Source organism: Olea europaea, chromosome 17 (genome assembly GCF_002742605.1).
Source record: "Olea europaea var. sylvestris chromosome 17, O_europaea_v1, whole genome shotgun sequence".
Lineage (NCBI taxonomy): Eukaryota > Viridiplantae > Streptophyta > Magnoliopsida > Lamiales > Oleaceae > Olea > Olea europaea.
Window position 1 is genome coordinate 13610553 of NC_036253.1, and position 20008 is coordinate 13630560.

General features: G+C 35.3%; 3 protein-coding genes across 3 annotated transcripts; all 3 read left to right on the forward strand.

Moving 5' to 3' along the window:
- The first annotated feature begins 629 nt into the window (after positions 1-629).
- On the forward strand, positions 630-7546 carry LOC111412967 (cationic amino acid transporter 2, vacuolar-like). The gene is made up of 14 exons (XM_023043822.1): positions 630-1249; positions 1579-1780; positions 2619-2703; positions 3069-3209; positions 3304-3422; positions 3730-3826; positions 4159-4331; positions 4444-4510; positions 4818-4976; positions 5376-5619; positions 5749-5857; positions 6085-6197; positions 6742-6817; positions 7022-7546. Exons 1-14 carry the CDS (start codon positions 1081-1083, stop codon positions 7176-7178), a joined length of 1911 nt encoding a protein of 636 aa, XP_022899590.1. The 5' UTR covers positions 630-1080; the 3' UTR covers positions 7179-7546.
- A 1106-nt stretch (positions 7547-8652) lies between these two features.
- On the forward strand, positions 8653-13843 carry LOC111412969 (zinc finger protein VAR3, chloroplastic). The gene is made up of 5 exons (XM_023043823.1): positions 8653-9181; positions 9569-9686; positions 10837-11117; positions 11709-11807; positions 11914-13843. The coding sequence occupies exons 1-5, from the start codon at positions 8730-8732 to the stop codon at positions 13616-13618; spliced, it is 2655 nt and encodes an 884-aa protein (XP_022899591.1). The 5' UTR covers positions 8653-8729; the 3' UTR covers positions 13619-13843.
- Positions 13844-16652: 2809 nt separating this feature from the next.
- Positions 16653-19705, forward strand: LOC111412970 (probable lysophospholipase BODYGUARD 4). The gene is made up of 4 exons (XM_023043824.1): positions 16653-17159; positions 18338-18690; positions 18993-19189; positions 19293-19705. Exons 1-4 carry the CDS (start codon positions 16721-16723, stop codon positions 19621-19623), a joined length of 1320 nt encoding a protein of 439 aa, XP_022899592.1. The 5' UTR covers positions 16653-16720; the 3' UTR covers positions 19624-19705.
- Positions 19706-20008: the final 303 nt, after the last annotated feature.

Below are 20008 nucleotides of genomic sequence, written 5' to 3' on the forward strand. Positions count from 1 at the left end.
AAAGCCCAACAGACTCAGGGGACTGTTGATTCCTCTACTAAATTAGATAATCAGACTCAACAGACTGATAAATCTGCTACAGATAAAGGTAAAGAGATTTGAGATCTTTAGTACAGCCCAATGGAAAATTTGATTACTTAATTAAATATAGTCCACCAGAACATTTTTCAAATAATCCAAATTTTTCACAAGTCCAAGAAATTCAGTCTAGTAAAGGAAAAGAAAAAACGGTGGTGCAAGATAGTCAAGAATGTTTATTTCTTCAAGAAGTTCAAAATAAGTCAAGATATACTGTTCCGATCTTGTTGTCTTCTTGTTATAATTTTTACACTTCAACATTTCACGTCTTCTTATTAAACAAGAAGTTGTCAATGTGCAATGCGTTTAAGAGTAAAAAATGTTTTTAACATCCTTTCAATTGCTCAAAAGAAGCTATGTGCCGAAATGTTATAAATGTGTAGTCTGTGTAGGTGAGAATGTCAAGAGCAATAGTAAATTTGAAACCGTGGACCCTTCGTTGTATAATTATGTACGCCTGGTGGATATAATAATTATAGAAAAAATTGAACTAAGATGACGAAGATGAATTGCCAATAAATATACATAGAAAACCAGTAGGGCATGGCACGCGCTTCGGCGAGATGCTGGCTATAAAATCAATAATTGTGACGATAGATAAATGATCCATTGTTTCAGCCAAACGCTGCCTCCCTATTTTGAGAAGAACAAAAATATAAAACCAAAGAATTTAAATCGGACTCTTCTTTCTGTAAGTCTAGATAATATTTCCAACTGAATCTCCACCTCTTGCCCAAATCCAATCCACCAACCCAGAGGCTCTAAATCCAAAAAGATTTTTATCTTTTTCTTGCCTTTGGGATTGCACCAGCAAGCAGCAGCCCGTCACCATTTCATGATCTCTGTCCAAGATTTTCTTGCACATATTTAATTATTTGTTCGGTTAAATTTATTAAGAGGATATCTGCATATATCCTCAAAGTTGTGATCTTTATGTACATTAGATATTTTGCAAGAAAAGTTTAATCTTTGAACGCTCAATTGCGAATTATTTTGTGGGGTATGGGTTTTCTTTGTGATACACAGAAAAATGATGGTGGTGTTGGAGGTTTGAGGAGTCTTGTGAGGAGAAAACAGGTGGATTCTGCTCATTCTAAGTCATCATCTGCCTCAGGGAGTGGTCATCATCAATTGGCCAAGGCTTTAACTGTGCCTCATCTTATTGCCATAGGTATAAATTCTCTATTAATTCACTATTTAGAATTGTATATAGATTTTTGCTTTGGTGCTTTGACGACTGTAGCCTTCTAAGATGATGAATTATATGCCTTCAGTTTCTTGATTAAAGTTTCATGATCCTTTTGAATCCTTCATCCATTTCATTCCTGTTTTGTATTTGCCTTTATTTCTGTATTTCATATATGTTTTAAATTGGAAAAATGAGCCATATAGATTATTGGGGTTTAAAGGTCTGCTGGTAACTCGAGAATGCCTTTTGTGAATTGGATGTGTGCTATAAACAAAATTATGTTTAAAAAGTTGATTGGCTGAATTTTGTAGGAGTTGGTTCCACTATTGGTGCTGGAGTTTATATTCTTGTTGGCACGGTTGCTAGGGAGCATTCAGGACCAGCCCTTACTTTTTCTTTTCTAATAGCTGGTATAGCAGCTGCTCTTTCAGCCTTCTGCTATGCTGAGCTAGCAAGTCGTTGCCCATCAGCTGGGAGTGCCTATCATTATTCTTACATATGTGTTGGAGAAGGGTAATATTTTAATTCCATCTTCTTGTGGCTGTGGGAAGATATTTTTGATTGTATAGCATACTATCTTTTACTTCTCAAGAGGGTATTGTCACCTGCTTGATCACATGGAGATTGTGTGAAGTCGGATCGATATAATTGTGGAGCTAAACTTAGTTCTGCTAGTATTGTGGGATTAATTCTTCAAAATTAGAAATTTGGAAAATCTTTTTCTGATTTAATTATTATTGAGAATTAGAAATTATTCCATCAAGAGCAATTAATTGGCATAAAGAAATAAAAACACACAATATTTATAGAGGTTTGTCTCAATATAAAACTATATTCTTTTCTGTCGCTACAGTAATTCACTATGATAAATAGAAGTTTACAAGATAAAATCGTATGCCTATCTTATGTGACGTCTCTTTCTCTCTTTAATGGTGGTAATTCAAAAGCTTAATAATGATTCCCTATTTACAAGACAAATTAGGGCAAAATCGGAAATTTATAAGAATACAAATTCTTTAATCAAAATTTACAAGGAAATAAATTCCTAAACTATCGTTAATGAAATTTTAGTCCGAGGGTTGACTTCTAACACCCACGACGACCTCACCACAGAGGTTGATCTGTGTGTACTGGCTCCACGTGACGGCAATAATTAGGTTTCACAACTTAATAATTATAATTCTTCTAAAAGCTAATTGCAAGCTCCAAATTCGGCGCGAACAAACCTAGCCTTAATGTTTGTTTGCTTGTACAAATGTATGGCTTTGGAGGAACTGTTTATTACTTTTTTTTTTTAATCAAACTTTCAGATATTTTTGGTAATTGCTTCAACTCCTTGGATTGCATGCAGTGTTGCTTGGCTAATTGGTTGGGCGTTAATATTGGAATACACTATTGGAGGCTCTGCAGTTGCTCGTGGCATATCTCCAAATTTGGTGCTGTACATTTCTCTTATATTAATCATTTTATAAGGTTTCTTTGTGTGTGTTTTAGGATTTATCTTTTATTTTTAAGGATACCAATTAGCTAGAATTTGCTTTTCTCCACCTTCCATAATCTCAGTTTTTGTCTTCCTTGCATCTATCCACACTTGGTTCTGCATAGAGATTTTTTTGTTGGCTAACTTCCAAACCCTTTGAGCGTCGATATCCATTTCTGATATCCAGTGTAGTGAATTTAAATATTAGGCTGTCCTTTTCTTCAATTAAGGCTTAGTTTAGCCCTGTTTGCTTGTATATTTAATTGGATTTTGAAATGTCTGATAGTTACTCTATTTATATATGAACTATTTTTCCATCAGGCCTTACTTTTTGGAGGAGCAGATAGTCTCCCTTCTTTTCTGGCTCGCCAGACCATCCCAGGGCTTGGTATTGTGGTGGACCCATGTGCAGCTATTTTGGTATTTTTAGTCACTGGTCTCTTGTGTGTGGGCATCAAGGAGGTATCTTTTTCAACATGTTTGTTTCTTTGGAAAATGTTCCTTGCTCCAACTGTGTCTTAAGCTCTAAATAAATCTTGCAACATATATTCTTCAGAGTACATTTGTTCAAGGAATTGTGACAGTAGCAAATACTTGTGCCATGATCTTTGTCATTATAGCTGGTGGATATTTGGGTTTCAAGACTGGATGGCCCGGCTATGAACTTCCTGTTGGGTAATAGTTCATCATCCTTAGTCATTTGCATTTTACTTCCTCCTGCATCATTCTCGTCAATTTTGCCCCGTTTGGCCCCCATTATTTCAAATTATAATGTTCTCTTTCTTATTTTCAACCACACAATCTTCCATAAAATAATATTATACGTAAATCGAAAACTTTTCTTTTTTTCTCAACCACACATTCTCCAAAAAAAATACTATTCCAAAAATTATAAGTTGAAATAATGGGGGCCAGACGGGGGAAAAATTGTATGCTAGTGAGCATAAGAAATTACTCATGCAGAGACTATTTTCTCGTATAGATATTTTCCATTTGGGGCTGATGGCATGCTTGCTGGAGCTTCGACTGTTTTCTTTGCATACATTGGGTTCGATTCAGTTGCTAGTACTGCAGAAGAGGTTTGTGCCACTGTCTCCCAAACTTTTTTGAGTTTTTAGAGATGTATGGTAATGACTAACAGCATGCTTGGCTAAGCGTTAAAAAAAAAAAAGAAAGTAAAAGATGTTTGGATACTCATACAATATATATTTTTATAGTACTTGAAAAAACAGTTACTTATTTTGAAATTAACTTTCACCTTGATACAAAACAGTAACTTATCTCCTACTTTGACTGATAAAAAATTATTTATTCAAATTCACTTACCTATAAGTAAAATTTCAAGAAATCTTTTTAAGCTTAGGCTATCATATTATGTGATTTTTGAACCTCAAACTTCACCATCTGACAGGTAAAAAATCCTCAACGAGATTTACCCATGGGTATTGGTATTGCACTATCTATATGTTGCACATTGTATATGTTGGTCTCTGCTGTAATTGTTGGTTTGGTGCCGTATTATGCTATGGATCCTGACACTCCCATCTCGTCTGCATTTGCTAGCCACGGAATGAAGTGGGCAGCGTAAGTAGATGTCCAGTTTCATAATTAACCTTATTGAGATCTCCTCTGACTTGAAGACATTTTTTGCGATGATGTCTTTGTATTAATTGTGCTTTTTTACTTGTCCACCCAGATATATAGTTACTGTTGGAGCTTCTACTGCTCTTTGCTCAACATTGATGGGTTCTATCTTACCACAGGTAACAAATTATTGTTAATAGGACCATAAATGGTTTCTCATATCTTTAGACTGACGTGCTAGTGAATAAAATGATGTCAACTGCATTTCTGACTCATGTCTTAGTACTGCCTGTAAAATCATCTAATCTAACTTCTAAATTCGTCTTAAAAAGTTAAAAGAGTTGTTGATGATACTTGATATCAATTTATGAAAATCTAATTTTCTTTTACAAAATATTGTTTTATTCCTTACCTATCTCCACCTACTGGAGTCTCCCTTCATGACTGACACGAATGAAAATTTTCTTGATCTTATATGTACCTCAGCCTCGAATACTTATGGCAATGGCTAGAGATGGATTGCTGCCATCATTTTTTTCTGATGTCAATAAACACACTCAAGTTCCTGTTAAGAGCACTGTAGTTACTGGTTTACTTTCTGGAATCTTGGCATTCTTCATGGATGTTGAACAGTTGGCAGGCATGGTATGTTCATTTTTTTCGTAAAAGCTAAGTATTTAAAGCACCTCATTTCTGATTGCTACTTCTATTTTCGGTTGCAACTATGGGTTTCAACGTGCATTTGCTTCCCAAATTCGTTTCTCAGTTTCCCTTCTCTCTTCCCCAGCATTTGTGAATTAAATTGGTGAGATTTTCAGTGATAATCACAGAACTGTTATAATGAGGAGAAACCACATTGCATTTCATGTTACTTGAATGCTCTGTCTACTTATTGATGTGCTTGTCTCGCTGATGATATAGTTCGAATTGATATTACTCCATCAAATTGTTAGTTAAAAATCAAATAAATTGTGTAGAAATCAGGAATCATTTTCATTTGTGAAGTTCCTTCTTAAGGTGTTGATAGCTTTATTGTACATGCAGGTTAGTGTTGGTACACTAGTTGCCTTTACAGTGGTGGCAATTTCTGTGCTGATACTGAGATATGTTCCTCCGGATGAGGTTCCACTTTCTCCATCTTTCCAGGAAGCAATAGATTCAGTTTCAGTGCGGTATAGTAGCAGCAGTTCTAAGGAGGTTGATGTGGAGAACATAAAAACTGATGATATAACATCAAGTGATAGAATTCCACTTTTAGTTGGCAAGCAAACACCTGTTGGATGCAACTGTAAGTTTATCCAATGAGCGAATACTTTTTTCATTGCTTAATGCTTATCATGCTCCTATGATATGCTTTTCTTCGTTGACTACCCTGTTATCAAAATTTACCTATTTTTTTCAATTGCTTATCATGCAGTTGAGGTGAATGAAGCCAACAGGCGGAAGAAAGCTGGCTGGACAATCATGGTTACATGCATTGGAGTGCTTGTCCTAACTTCTGCAGCTTCAAGTGTGAGCCTTTATAGGTGGGTGGTCTATTTTTATGGTGATTATTTTTGGTTTCACTGCATGAGGAAGAGTGTATTATGTCTTAAATGATGTTTTAAATGTGATGAGAAAGGTCTTCAGAAGTGCAGAATGTTATCTTTAGAACATATATGATGCATAAACAATTTTCCCTACATACCTTTTTTGAACCTATAATCTTTTGTATAAACCATGTTGTGAATCCCAGTTTTTCATTAATTTCCAGCTCCCTTAGATTTACACTGTGTGGAATTGGTGGCGTTCTCCTTTTATCTGGTCTAGTATTGCTCACATGGATTGACCAAGATGATGCAAGACACAACTTTGGGCACTCTGGAGGTATGCTTTCTTGATGCACAAGTAACCATGACTTTGATGAGTATGTTGTAGCCGAATGGCATAAAAGCTCTAATTTCATGAATTTATGACATGTTTGGAAAGTTGGACAATATACTACTCAACAATATTAAGAAACCAAAAAAAATTAGATATTTTTTATTGTAGTATATTCTCCTATCCATTACTGCGTAGCGTACATCTCCTTGTCCATGTTTTTATAAGATGGAGTGGATGGTAATAGACAATTAATATTAGGGAAGAGAAAGAAGCTAAAATCTTGTTCATTGTACTGTTTGGTCATATTTAGTATTGCATGGCCGTTAGTATCTCCCATGATCACAAATTTGATTAACTCTTTACCCCAAGCTGTTGGATTTTGGGTAGTAACTTCCTGCATAGTTGCGTAGGACAGTTAAAAATCAGCTTTACATTACGAATCAGCTCTTCATTTTAGTGGGCACGCACTTGAGTGATAAAAATTTCTAAGAACATGGAGGAAAAATTGTTGGGATATCTTTGAATGATCAGTTGATTCTCTGTTTAGGTTTCATTTGCCCATGGGTTCCACTGCTGCCGATCGCCTGCATTCTCATCAATGTCTACTTATTGATTAATCTGGGGTGAGTATCTAGTCATTTAATCGCCTGTTTGATTAACAGGCGTTGCCTTTGACATTGATACAGTCCTATTTATTAACTTGACGAAATATCTGTTTCCGTGTAAATCTTCTTAGAGTTACTCTTCTCCAATAACTTGTATCAATTGCTGCATTTTTTTTAGCTTAGTGAACTCTCTTGCGTGTTTCTATCTATTTGAAAATGCAGAGGCGCTACTTGGGCCCGTGTATCAATATGGTTAGCCATAGGAGCGGTGGTTTATCTTTTCTATGGCCGGAAGCACAGCTCATTGCGATATGCAGTTTATGTTCCAGCAGCCCATGTTGATGAAATCCATCAAAGCTCGAGAAACTCTCGGTCGTAATCCTATACGACCATTGGGGTTTAAGACTCTCCAAGTTCAGGTTTCTTATACGATGAAGGAACTGATGAAGTAGAACTTTTTAGCCTAAACTTGGGCAGCCAGTTTGTGTGGATAAAGATATCGTCTCGTGTTTCACATCTCAGAAACACTCATAAACTATTCTAATACGTCATCTTTTACGACCTCGAAAGTGGACAAGGAAGAAAGTAAAAATGAAAATTTGTAAATATATTTTTACGTTAGTTAGTTCGTTTGATCTGTCTGTACGATATATAGTACTTACGTAACAATTATGTGTGATCTTGAAGTTGATTGAACTTTTTTAGGAACTCTATTATGAATTTCAGTCATTGTGTTGTTTTTGTTAATATTCCCTTTTATCATTAGAATAACAGTCAATTTATCACATTTGATGTGTTAAATTTCAGTTAAGATTTTTATTTTTATTTTTATTTTTAATTATGAATGGAAAAGTTACTTATTTTGAAAAGGCAAGGGTTATCTTTAACGTAAGGAACTTTCTTTTCTGTTTATATACGTCAAAACTAATCATTTAGAACTTTTTATTTTATTAAATTAGACTGTAGGTCTCCAAACTTCTTAATATGTTGCAATTTTGTCCCCATTAAATTATTTTAGCACATATTATCCGCAACGTTTCTTAATTAAGTAGATTGTTCCTCTTCTTGACTTTTTGAGACGAAAAGACACTTTCACCCTTTAACTTAAATTAAGTGAAAAATCAAAAGAGAATAATGAAATAGGAAGTCAATAATGAAAAATAATCAAAAAACAAAAGGAGTGGAAAAGATGAAATCAAATAACCTTCTACCTCACCCTATATATGATCCCCATCAAAACTTCCACCAACACCTATTGACACAATCAAAGCCTCCATCACCCACATTCGCAATCAAAATTCATACACCACAAGGTCCCCAGCCATAATCACTACCTCTCATCAACTTCTTTCGAGAAATGCAAAATTTTCACTATCATCGATGATGGCAAAAATCAAGAAAGGAATCCTTTGGCTTTTGCTTATTAACTAGGCATTTACCAATGGTTTTACATATGCTGGGTGACTTCCCAGTATTTTGCTGGTGGCGATGAAAATAAGGGAAAATCCTAAATTCTTTTAGTAGTTTTCAAGGTTGGGGTAAAAATGAAAATTGATTTTTTTCCCTTTTTTGTTATGTTTTTGCTTTTTTATTTTTTATTTTTTGATTTTGCTTTTTTAGTTTATATCAGTTAGTTGGTAAAGTTATCTTTTTACACGAAATTTTTTTGGAAAGAAGTCGTCGACAAGGACTGTCTGTGTGAATCAATTAAATCTTGAGGATGATAAGTGCAATTAATAAAATATAATGGGGATGAAATTCTGGTAAACTAGAAAGGTTGGGGACTTGCGTGTAATTTTCCCTTAAACTTGCAATTAACTTTCTCTTCATCAATTTATGCTGTAAGCTAAAACTTAGGTGAAGGCGTTCAGTTGCTATTTTGCACCGAATCACGCGTAGCAGTCGCGCGGCCGCCCCTCCTCCCACCGTAATGGGCGGCGCTTCCAGGTTCGTGACATTACTCGCCCTACCCTTTCCCTCTCTCTTCCACCCTATCCGCCCCTCCTCCTTCCTCCGACGCCGCCTCACCACGTTACCCCTCTGCCCTCTCGGTCTCTCCTCCACCAAATCCAAAACCCACACCCCACAAATTCTTCCCCTCAACTCCACCCAACAACAGCACTTCCACTCCCAACCGGCGAACAATAATACATACACACTCAACTCTTCTCAACACCACAGCCACCCATGGCGAGAGTGGACACATTTTGTCAATACTATCTCTCTCTGCTCCACACCAAATGAGCAGGGAGTTACTGTACCTATGAACCATGAAATCCTTCCTGATGATGCTTTTGTTGTGTATGAGGAATTGCCTGAGGATTTTGTCCGTGCCGCCGCCTCCTGCTTGGCTTTCGCTAGGGACCGTCCCAATTTTCTTGGGTTTGTTTTTCTTGTATTCTATCTCCAAAAAATTCAAAATTTGAACCCTTAAACAGTTTACAAGAGTTTTAATTTTTTCTTTGTGGATGATGGATCAGAGTTGTGATTTTTCAGTGGTGTAGTACTATGTGCCTGAAGGTTGTAATCATTGTCAAGCCAACCTTCTCTTATGTATAATCCACAAATATCATTTCTGTAAATTAAGTTGAATATTGATAGTGGCAGAGCTTCTTTTTCTCTCTTTATTTGTTTGGTAGCAATTATCAAAGCGTGGAGTGCTACAAAGTGCTGTATCGTGTGCTTAAAATTGTACCTTTCTTTAGCAGAATGATGTAAACTTCTTTGGGTGTGATCCTTAAATTAGGTTGATTTATTGATTAAATGTAGATTGCTTTCGAGAAGGGAGATTGAGGTGGTTGTATCAAACGGGACACCATATCTGTTCGAGAGTGCTCTTGACACTGCAAGGAGAATGAGGGAATTTTTGGGAACCGATGAAGGCAATGTAAGCCAATTGATACTGTTGTTTTCTATTCAAACTTAGATTCTTGAATTTGATTGATATGCTCTCTCCAAGTTACATGCAGCATATAGTGTTAGACTGTCAGAGTTTGTTTAGGAAAAAAAACCCACCTTTCTTGTTTTTGCAGGGAAATGTAATGCAAAACAATGACTGCTTGAAGGATTGATTAGATCATTTTTGGTTAAGCCTAAAAGTTTACTTATAAGTAAATTTGAAGTTTTAAAATATATATAATTTATTGCGGGCCAAAGTTGGAAGTAAGTTACTTATTTGAAAGTTAGGTAAAAATTACTTATTTTTTTAGTTAAAAGAAATAAAAGTAACATATTTAAACATGCTTAGAACAAAATGCAACTTTTATTTTTTTGTTCTGAGCTTAGCCAAATACGCTTGTTTGTCTATTTGGTGCAAAGTCCAAGCACCTGCCAATTAGCTATTGGGCCATTGTTTGGTTTTCTTTGTAGCAGTCGTGGGGTTATAAATTATATATTGTGCATTTTGGTTATCATGATTTTTTACATTAACGTCCCTGTATGCTGAGAGGGAAGAGTTGTCTTTTCTAATAAAATTTTTAATTACATTTTTTTTGGGTCAATATCATGGGCTTCATAGGGGATTTGAGATTGCATGTTAAGACTAGCCGAGGGGAAATCAAATATGTGATAAGAAATTGAAGAATATACTGAGATATGATTATTGCTTTGTATGGAGTATTCTGGATTGTGACACGGTAAATATAAATCAATTTTTGAATTTGATTTAGGATCTAGTTGTGGATGCAACTTCCAAAACCTTCCAGAATTGACGATGTTTATTGTTTTGAAAAACTTTAGTTCTTGGCTTAATGTACAATTGATCATTAATTTCACATAGTATAAGGCCTAAAATGAAAGTAACAATCTAGATGAACACTAAAAAGATGCAGTAACTAGCTCAAACTCGATGAGTTCTGCTGATGGAGACAAGTGCCAAAGAGATAGCACAAATAACATTCTTAAAAGAAAAAAAGAAAAATGCAACATATTAAATTTATTTATTTTTTTGGTAGCACTCATATTTATTCAGTTTGTTCTCTTTTGATATCAATTGCAACTGTATTTTTTATTTTATTATTTTTTTTTCTGAACTTTAGGTCTTGGGATTTGATAAAGCAAGCATGGTTGATCTAATGAAGTACATACTAAGTTATGCTAGCAATCCGTCTCTTTCTTCCGAAAGAAATGGCCTCTACAGTAAGGAACTTGTGGAATTGTCTGTTCGAAATCTGTTGCAAGAGCTGGGTAAGTTGAGCAGTGGACCTCCAAAAATGAACATACCTGCTTCTGAAGAGCAGTTCTCAGGTGGCTATGGACAAACTTCAGGACCTATTAGACAAAATATTGAAATGAAGAGAGGCGACTGGATATGTCCAAAGTATGTATATTGTATGTTGCATTCACCAATTCCTTTGGTTACTTTTCATCTGTGCAGTATTGTTTGGGCCATTTTACAGGCACTGAATGTATATGACTGTGTAGAGATGGGGAAGAATTTGTGGCAATTCTCTTATGTTAATTGATTGCCATTTGAAGGAAGTTGACTTGAAAAAGGAATAGAAAGAAAAAATTTTCTATTCGAAGCTGTCTAACTCCCCTACTTCTACACAACCAAAAGAAAAAAGGGGAAGAAGATGCCCGCGGCGGGGTTGGTGAGTATTTGTAAAAGGAAAATCAGTAAACCTTTTCCCGGAATTTTGTGATTCCTGCCCTTGGTTTAAAAAAATAAAAATGGAAGAACTTTGATTTGCCTCTGTTATGACTTATGAATTTGAATTCAAACCTTCAAGGTTCCTAAATGTAGTTGAAAGTATTGGAAGACATCTTCTCGTATTCATGTCATGGTCCACTTAGTGCCAAATTCCTGTTCATAGTATCATGCTTAATCTTGTATTTTCAAGAATTCCCATTAGAATTATAGCAACAGAACATTTCCTCAATTTATTTAACTATGATATGTATTATACAGGTGCAGTTTTATGAACTTTGCAAGAAATGTCAAATGTCTTGAGTGTGAGGGACCCAGGCCAACAAGACAGCTGACTGGTGTGGAATGGAATTGCCCTCAGTAAGAGCATTCCCTTGTATTTTATTATACTTAAATGCTAACTAAAAGAACTTTTGTGTAAATATTATTGTGGTATGGCAAATTTTTACTTCCAATTTTACTGCAGATGTGATTTCTTCAACTATGGGAGGAATTTGGTTTGCTTAAGATGCGACTGTAGACGACCTGGTGTGGCATCGTCCTACACTGGTGATGCCAGATTGGGATCTGGGGGGAATGGGGATTTCACACACAAAATCAACACAGGTAGCCGGTTGGCAGAGAATGAAGAGAAAGCACAAAGGTGGTTTAGTAAAATTTCCCAGATGGGCAATGTCTCTGATATAAATAATGCAGCTACTGATAAAGACTTTCCCGAGATCGTGCCATTGAGGAAAGGAGAAAATCGGTTTGTTGTTAGCACTAGGAAGACACCCTTGGAGAGGAGGCTGGCCAACTATCGAAATCAAACGATGGAAAAGGGGTATACTGAAGGTACAAACAAGACCCTTGATCCATCAGTAGATCGTAGTTTGGACCAGACTCTTGGTCACTCGTCTAGCATTTCTGGGAGGGAGGACGAAGGCATCATTTCTGAACAAGGTGAGAGAACAGCTCTCTCTTGTCAGACTTTTCAGTCGGACTCTTCAGGTTATCGACATTCCCAGGGAAGAAATTCCAAGTACGTTCCATTTGTTCCATTACCTCCGGACATGTTTTCTAAGGATCAAAATTCGAAGATGGAGGATGGGAAAAAAGTTGGGATGGAAAGCTATGAATCGGACTCATCAGAGGTCAGTAATCAAAGTAGTTCAACTGTAGGCAGCGAGTCCCAGCACTCAGGAGAGAATTTTCAGTTCTCGGAAAATTTAGCCAATGAGACTGCTAGCCAGGAGAAAGAGAGAGAACAAGCTCAAAAGTCAGAAAGATGGTTTAAGAGGGTGGCTGAGTTACATGATTCCAAAGATCTACCTGCTGCAATTTCGGACGAGGATTTTCCTGAGATTATGCCAATGCGTAAGGGAGAAAACCGATTTGTCGTTAGCAAGAAAAAAAACCGTTCTTTGACTTCACCGGCATACAGAAGACAGGTGGCGATGGATCAGGCAAATAATACTAATTTTGTACCTTTTGTTCCATTCCCTCCTGGCTACTTTGCTAGGAAGGACACGCAGCAGCTGAATGGTGCAGATTCATCTTCAAATCCTACCAGTGAATCTTCTTCCAATTCCACAACAGCTGAGATCTTTTCTGAGAAGTTGGACGAGCCAAGATATAGAACATCCAACACGAATACCGTATCGACGAAAGACAACCAACTGTCGAGCTCTGGTAATTCCCAACTTTCTTGTGATTATGTAACTCCACCCAGTGAAAACCCTAAACCAGACTCCTTCACTCCCCGGACTACCATGAATGATAATCAGACAGATAAATATTCAGGGAAAGGGGATTCCCCTCGGTTTCCCCATTCGGGGTTGGTGGCAGGTTCTATAAAACCATCCGAAAATCAGCAAGTTCAAAGTGGTTGGACGGGTAAAAGCTTGGAGGGATCAGCTGTGAAGGAACCCGACCCTTTGGACATGTCGGAAGAGGCCAAAGCCGAGAGGTGGTTCAGACGTGTGGCACAGATAAAAGACATTTCCGAGCTGAGCCAGATCCCTGATGAAGACTTCCCATCAATAATGCCAATGCGGAAAGGGGTAAATAGATTCGTTGTAAGCAAGAGGAAGACGCCACTCGAGAGGAGGCTGACATCTCAGCAGTATCGAAGAAATCTTCCAATTGTGAGTTATGATCCTCCTACAAACAAGGAAAACAACAATAATTAAAGAAAAAACAACTCGTACTTTCTTCTTTCTCTTTTGATTTTGAGGTATTATATATTCTCAAGTACAAGACTTGGCATTTTCTCAGCATGCAATTCCAAAATTAGTTTGTTTACATTTCTGAACTAGTTTTATTTAGGTTGCGTCTTGTATAACATCGTACACAGAAGTCACCATTGGAAGTTATTAAAATAGAAAATAAGAACTATATTTTCTTCTTCTTGTTTATGAATTTCAGCTTTATGGGGGGTCGTTTTGTTAATCATCACACAACCATGATTCATCAAACTATCAATTCCTAATGATATGTAGGTGAAGAGAGATTTTCTGCATTTACTGATGTTCATATTTTTGTTAACAATGAAGAAATGCAAGGGAACTACTGATGAATTGTTCAAGATTGCTGCTGAAGCTTTTTATCTTTTGGGATAAGTCGACCACGTTCTGTGGCGCGCATTATTAAAATTGAAAGAAAAGCAGTACAAGGAGATTGGTTCTTGGCCTTTGACCAAAAATAAAATAATAATAATAAAAATAATAATTATCCCGCTGAGGATGTATCCATCTTCTAGTAATCCTATCCGTCACGAGGTATTTGGTAGACTCATTTTCATATTCAATATCGTTGTTGATATGTAATTTTGCAAAGTTATCATTTCAATTCATTTAAACTATGTCGTCATAGTCAACATTCGGATAGAATATGCTATTTATCTTGAACTGATAACTCTTGATGGTCATCCTTAAAGCTTTTGTACTAGATTCGCTCAATGCATTTGGCGGGCTAGTTTCCCTGTTAATACCGTGTAATCACCTAGGCTACACATCCATTTCCTTCCTCACCTATTTCCATCCCCTTAACTCTTCAAGAGATTACTCTCAAAGAGTCAAAAAGTTTGAAATTTCAAGAAATTCGACTTTTTAAAATCTTTTAAAGAATAGTCTTATCTTCTTCTTCTATTTTTTTTTTTTTCCTTTCTTTTTTTAAAGATGTGTTTGGTTTTAAACACATATGCGCATTACGCACACTCCACATACACAATGTTAATGTGCCTCGAATTTTGCCGTATATTAGGGTTAGGTGTCAGTAAACCTATTGAATTATTCTTCCGACTTTAAGTCCTTACGGCCAAAATTTGAATGTGAAAAAGAACTAAGATTAGACTCCACCGAATTATTTTATTAACTTCTATAGTTAAGTTTTAGGTCATATTTGCTTGTGGTGACGGCCAGTGCGTCTTTATTATTTGACAATCTCTCTCAAGTACTATTATTTGCATGCACAAAATAATACATGAAGCACAACCAAACACCATTCATTGTTCGCATAAACCACAGCGAAACATTTCTATTCGCTATCGAAATCTATGCTGCTTGTTAAGTGATATAAAACCTACATTTAACATCGCGGTTGCAAACTGATCTTAAGGCCCCGTTTGGTATACATTAATGTGAAAATGAGAATGAAAAATATAGTCCTTATGGGCACATACAAGAGATAGAAAGTCAAATATGGTGACTTGATGTGATGGACAACGGCCATATTTTTCATTTTAATGGACAAATAATGGGAAATAAACGGGGGCTAAAATTGGCCAAATAGTATGAAAGCAATAATAGCTTATCAAGAACAAAATAAATATTTAGCATCTAAAATAGGATCATAGAAGTTTAAGTTTCATAAAATAAGTTTATGCCCTTATTTGATTTCCATTCTTTTAAAAAAATACATTCTTAAACAGTGTTTCGATATCATTTCAACCACGCATTTTTCAATAAAATAATATTACTTGCAAATTCAAAACTTTTCCTTATTTTTTTAACCACACATTTCACACCAATATACTATTCAAAAATGCATTCTTGTAAAAAGAATGGGGCTCAAACAAGGGCGTCGTCCTACCTTAAAAAGTCTTATCCTTAATGAAGGAGTAATAAAGATTACGCAAGTTTAAAGGATATAATATAAATTCGGAAAACTTAAAAATAAAATACAAGAAAATCCTTGGAATCTCTCTTTTGATCTTCTTCTTCGCCAATTTTTCTTTTATTGTGTTTTTCTCCTCTTCTTGAGTCTCTAAAAAATGTCTAGATTATATTCCTCATCTATGTTGGTTTATTGGTCATAAACTAATTAATATGTCATTGATTCAAAAAGAGTTATTTTATAATCTATCTTAATATATTTTAAAATTGATAAATAGACCCATCAGGAATTATCTCTTTTATTTTGTATACTTTGATTTCTTTGTCAAGTTGAATGAATATTAATAATTTCATATATACTTAAAATTATTATTATTTTTTTATACTAGCTATTTGACGATCCGTCTTATCTAATCTTTCTTATAAAATATTAAAAAAAAAAAAAATAAGTAATTTGATTCGTCTCAAGCTATTTCTTTTAGTTTGTGCATTGTATTGGTTTGTTGTTGAACAACTAAAATAAATCTTATATCTTGTATTATTTATCAGCCAATGTAGTATTTTGTAGCCATTTAAAGATGAATGCAACACGATGATCATAGTGTTTTTGAATCACTTTTTGTTGCAAAATAATATCATTTTTTTACACAGCGATGTGTTGCCAATCGATGGCATCATTTTGTATTAGTTTATCGATAAATTTTTTCTAGCTTTCAACAATTTGTCAAATTATTCGCATTCTATGGATTTAGTTCATAAATGTAATCGATCTTTTGGTATGTTAAGGTATTAAAACGTTAACAATATTAAAAAAAATGAAATTAATGATATGATCATTATAGTTCTTACTAAGAGACTTGTGAAACTGGTCACATAGGTGACGTGATTAAATACATATACATAGATTATTCGAAGAATTTATAATACAATAATCCGAATTAATTTAATCTAAGTAATGTTTAAACTTAAAAGTGGAACTTTACAAAATTTATACTCTTAAATTTTTTTTTACCATTCTCCTTATTTTATATTCTGATTATAATTAAGCAAACACGGAAAAGGCAAAACTTGTTCCGGATTCCACGACGTGGTGCAATTTATATCTCACATTCGTTCCATTTTCTTTACAAACATCTTGCTTATTCTGACCCATTTCTGAATTCTCTCACACAGAAGGTGATGGAAATGCCAAGAATCTCTTCGGTTTTTTCGACTATATGGCTCCAAAAAATTGCAGAGTTCTTCATTTCCATCACGAGTGCCATCATCTTCTTTTTCCTTGATTTCTTGGATTTTGTCATGTGCATTTTCTTCAGATTTTTGGATGAATTCTTGGAAGGAAAACCCTCTTCATGTTACTGCAAAGTGGAGCAAGACAAAAGGGCAGAAATTCTTGAAATTGATGAAGAGAGTGAGTTGTCTGAGACTTTTCATGGGAGGAAAAATGTTTTCAGGGAAATGGGATTCCTCAGAATTCCAAGAATGCGGAAAGATGATGGAAAATTTTGTGCGGAGAAGAGGAATAGCTGGTCGGACTGTGGGTGTGAATCTTGTGTTTCTTGGATGAACAATGGTAGTAATTTGAAGCTTCACGTTGTTGTGAAAGAACCAGAAAGAGGTATAAAATATTGCCAGAATTTTTGTCAATTCCTTCCCACCCAATAAAATATGGGTCTTCGCTTTACTTTTAGGCCAGATTTTGGAATTAAATTTTGTAATATGTTCGGGTTAAATCTTTATTTATTTAAATCACGTCTTTGCCAGAAACGTCTCATATGCAATCAAGATTCATGTTTTCGTTTAAAGGCTAATACGCGAACAGTTTTCATATAGTGTAGGCGGTGTCAAGACTTAGAACTCGAGGGTTTTTGCCCAATATCACGATGAACTACCGTATCCAAAAGTTTAAGTACTAATTGAGAGATGGCAGCCTTATTTATTTAAATTTTGTTTTCAAACTTAATTTACATAAATTTGACATTTTAACTCAAAAGACTTTCTATGCAGTAGACTTTGCTGGGAACTTTTATGTAATGTCAAAAAAAACTTCTGACGATGGCTGTTTCAGGATGAAATGACAGACTTCATTAAAATCCTCACCCCAGATTTTATAATAAGTGCTTATAATCTTTGTATCCTACTTGCTTTGGACATTATAAACAAATTGTGGTATGCATATATTTTTAGCTTCAAAATTTCAGGCTCATTTTTAACTGTTTGTGTTTTCTTGTATCTGTGGCCTGCTATTTATTTGTTCTTTTTTCTCTGTATTGCTGTCTTACTTTATTCTGTGGCCTGCTATTTATTTATTCTTTGTCCTTTTTTTTTTTTTCTCTGTATTGCTGTCTTACTTTATAGTTGGAGCACGGTTTGAAAGCTTGGTTTATTTCATATTGGTTGAGCACGAGTTTGTAATCTGTTGCAAACCGAAATGATAGTTTTATTGAAAGCAAGTTACACGTTGATGAAATCAAGTCTGATATCTAGGATGCCAAGAGGTATTAAATGAATAGATCAAAATAAGATTTCGATTGGGCTCCTTCACTGCATAGATTCACAAGGGATTAAAACAAGAAGATTTTGCTGTCCGAACCAATTGAGCATCCAGATTTAGGCAAGTAACTATGTTACAACCACAGTAATTGTCTAAAATCTGTGTCAGCCCCATAGTCTATCTGTTGTTTTATAATGATCTGCTTGAGTCCATTGCAAAGTTGATGGCTTTAGTGTCACGCAATTTTTTCCCTCCATTTCAAGCTATATTCACTTATCACATGAAATCTGAATGTTTGGCAGCCAGATTGGAGCACTATCCCGAAGAAAAAGCAATCGAAAATGTAATATTTATACATGGCTTCTTGTCTTCTTCCTCTTTTTGGACAGAGACGGTGTTTACTAATCTTTCTGAGCATACAAAGCAAAACTACAGGTTGTTTGCCATAGACCTATTGGGATTCGGGAAAAGTCCAAAACCAAGAGACTGTATGTATACCTTAAGGGATCACCTACAGATGATTGAGAAATCAGTTATCGACCCATTTCAGTTGAATTCTTTCCATGTGGTTGCGCACTCCATGGGTTGTGTGATTGCAGTTGCGCTAGCTGCAAAATACTCAGAATCTGTGAAGTCAATCACTTTGGTGGCACCGGTTAGTATACTTATGCAGATGGTTGTGCATCTGGATCTTACGATTACTTCCATCGATTCTTTTAAATCACTGGTCAATCACTTTTAACAAAGTGACCAAGTTGTAACAAAATTTAAGTTCAATAACCAACTTTGAAACAAAATGAAGTTTAATGAACAACAAGAAATTTCAGTGGGAGTTTTGTGACATTGTTGTATTCGATGCGAAGTTAGCATACCTTTCATAACTTGTTGGTTTTCCTTATGAAGTATTCGTAGTTTGTTTGTGTTACTTATACCTTCGTGTGATTTTACAATGTTCAGCCTTATTTTTCGTCTTCAAAAGAGGATGCTAGTCTAGCTGCACTTAGACAACTTGCCGCAAGACGAATATGGCCACCATTACTGTTCGGTTCGGCTCTTATGTCTTGGTACGAGCATTTAGGTCGATGTGTGTGTTTCCTTTTTTGCCGGAACCATAAGACATGGGAACAGATTCTTAAGCTACTCACTCGAAGAAGGTAACTACTGTAGGTTTTTCATTTTCATTTTTTTCTTTTTACTATTATTTCTTTTCCTAACACATTTTCGACACAAAATATGATTTCTTTTGTATTCGCATAGGGATCTACCATTTAAAGTCGTAGACTTTACGCGACATACTCATCATTCTGCATGGCATACAATGCATAACATTATATGTGGTGGAGCGAAATTACTCGACAAGTATTTGGATACTTTGAAGAGTTCCGGAGTTAAAATCCATATTGTCCAAGGTAACAAGGACCAGGTTGTCCCTCTAGAATGCAGTTACAACATGAAGATGAGGGCTCCATATGCAGAACTTAGTATTATACCAAATGCTGATCATAATACTGTAATTTTTGGTAGAGAAGAGTTCACTAGAAATTTAGAGAAGTTTTTGGAATCCACTGATAACAGGATAGCAGATTGATCCACTCCCAGCTACAGATTTATGCTTATATATTTGAATTTTGTCATCAACATACTTCCTAAAATTGTAGGTCTTATTTTCATTTTATTTATTATTATTTATTTTTATTTTTTTGTAGAAAATATCAAATCCAAATAATAATATTGAAAAAGCATTATATCAATGGGAAAATTTAAAATAAAAAATTTAGATATTGAATTTCAGTTACACCTTCACCTTGTGTATTAGTAACCAACCCTCCCTACACCGCAGGAGATTTTCAGGAGAATAAAATATCTTTATTTTTCGTCTATTTATTTATTTTTCAAAATAAAATTTAATTTGAAAACATAAAAATACGAGTTGGGACGGGAAGTAACATTTCCTAGCCCCCGCCATATAAGGC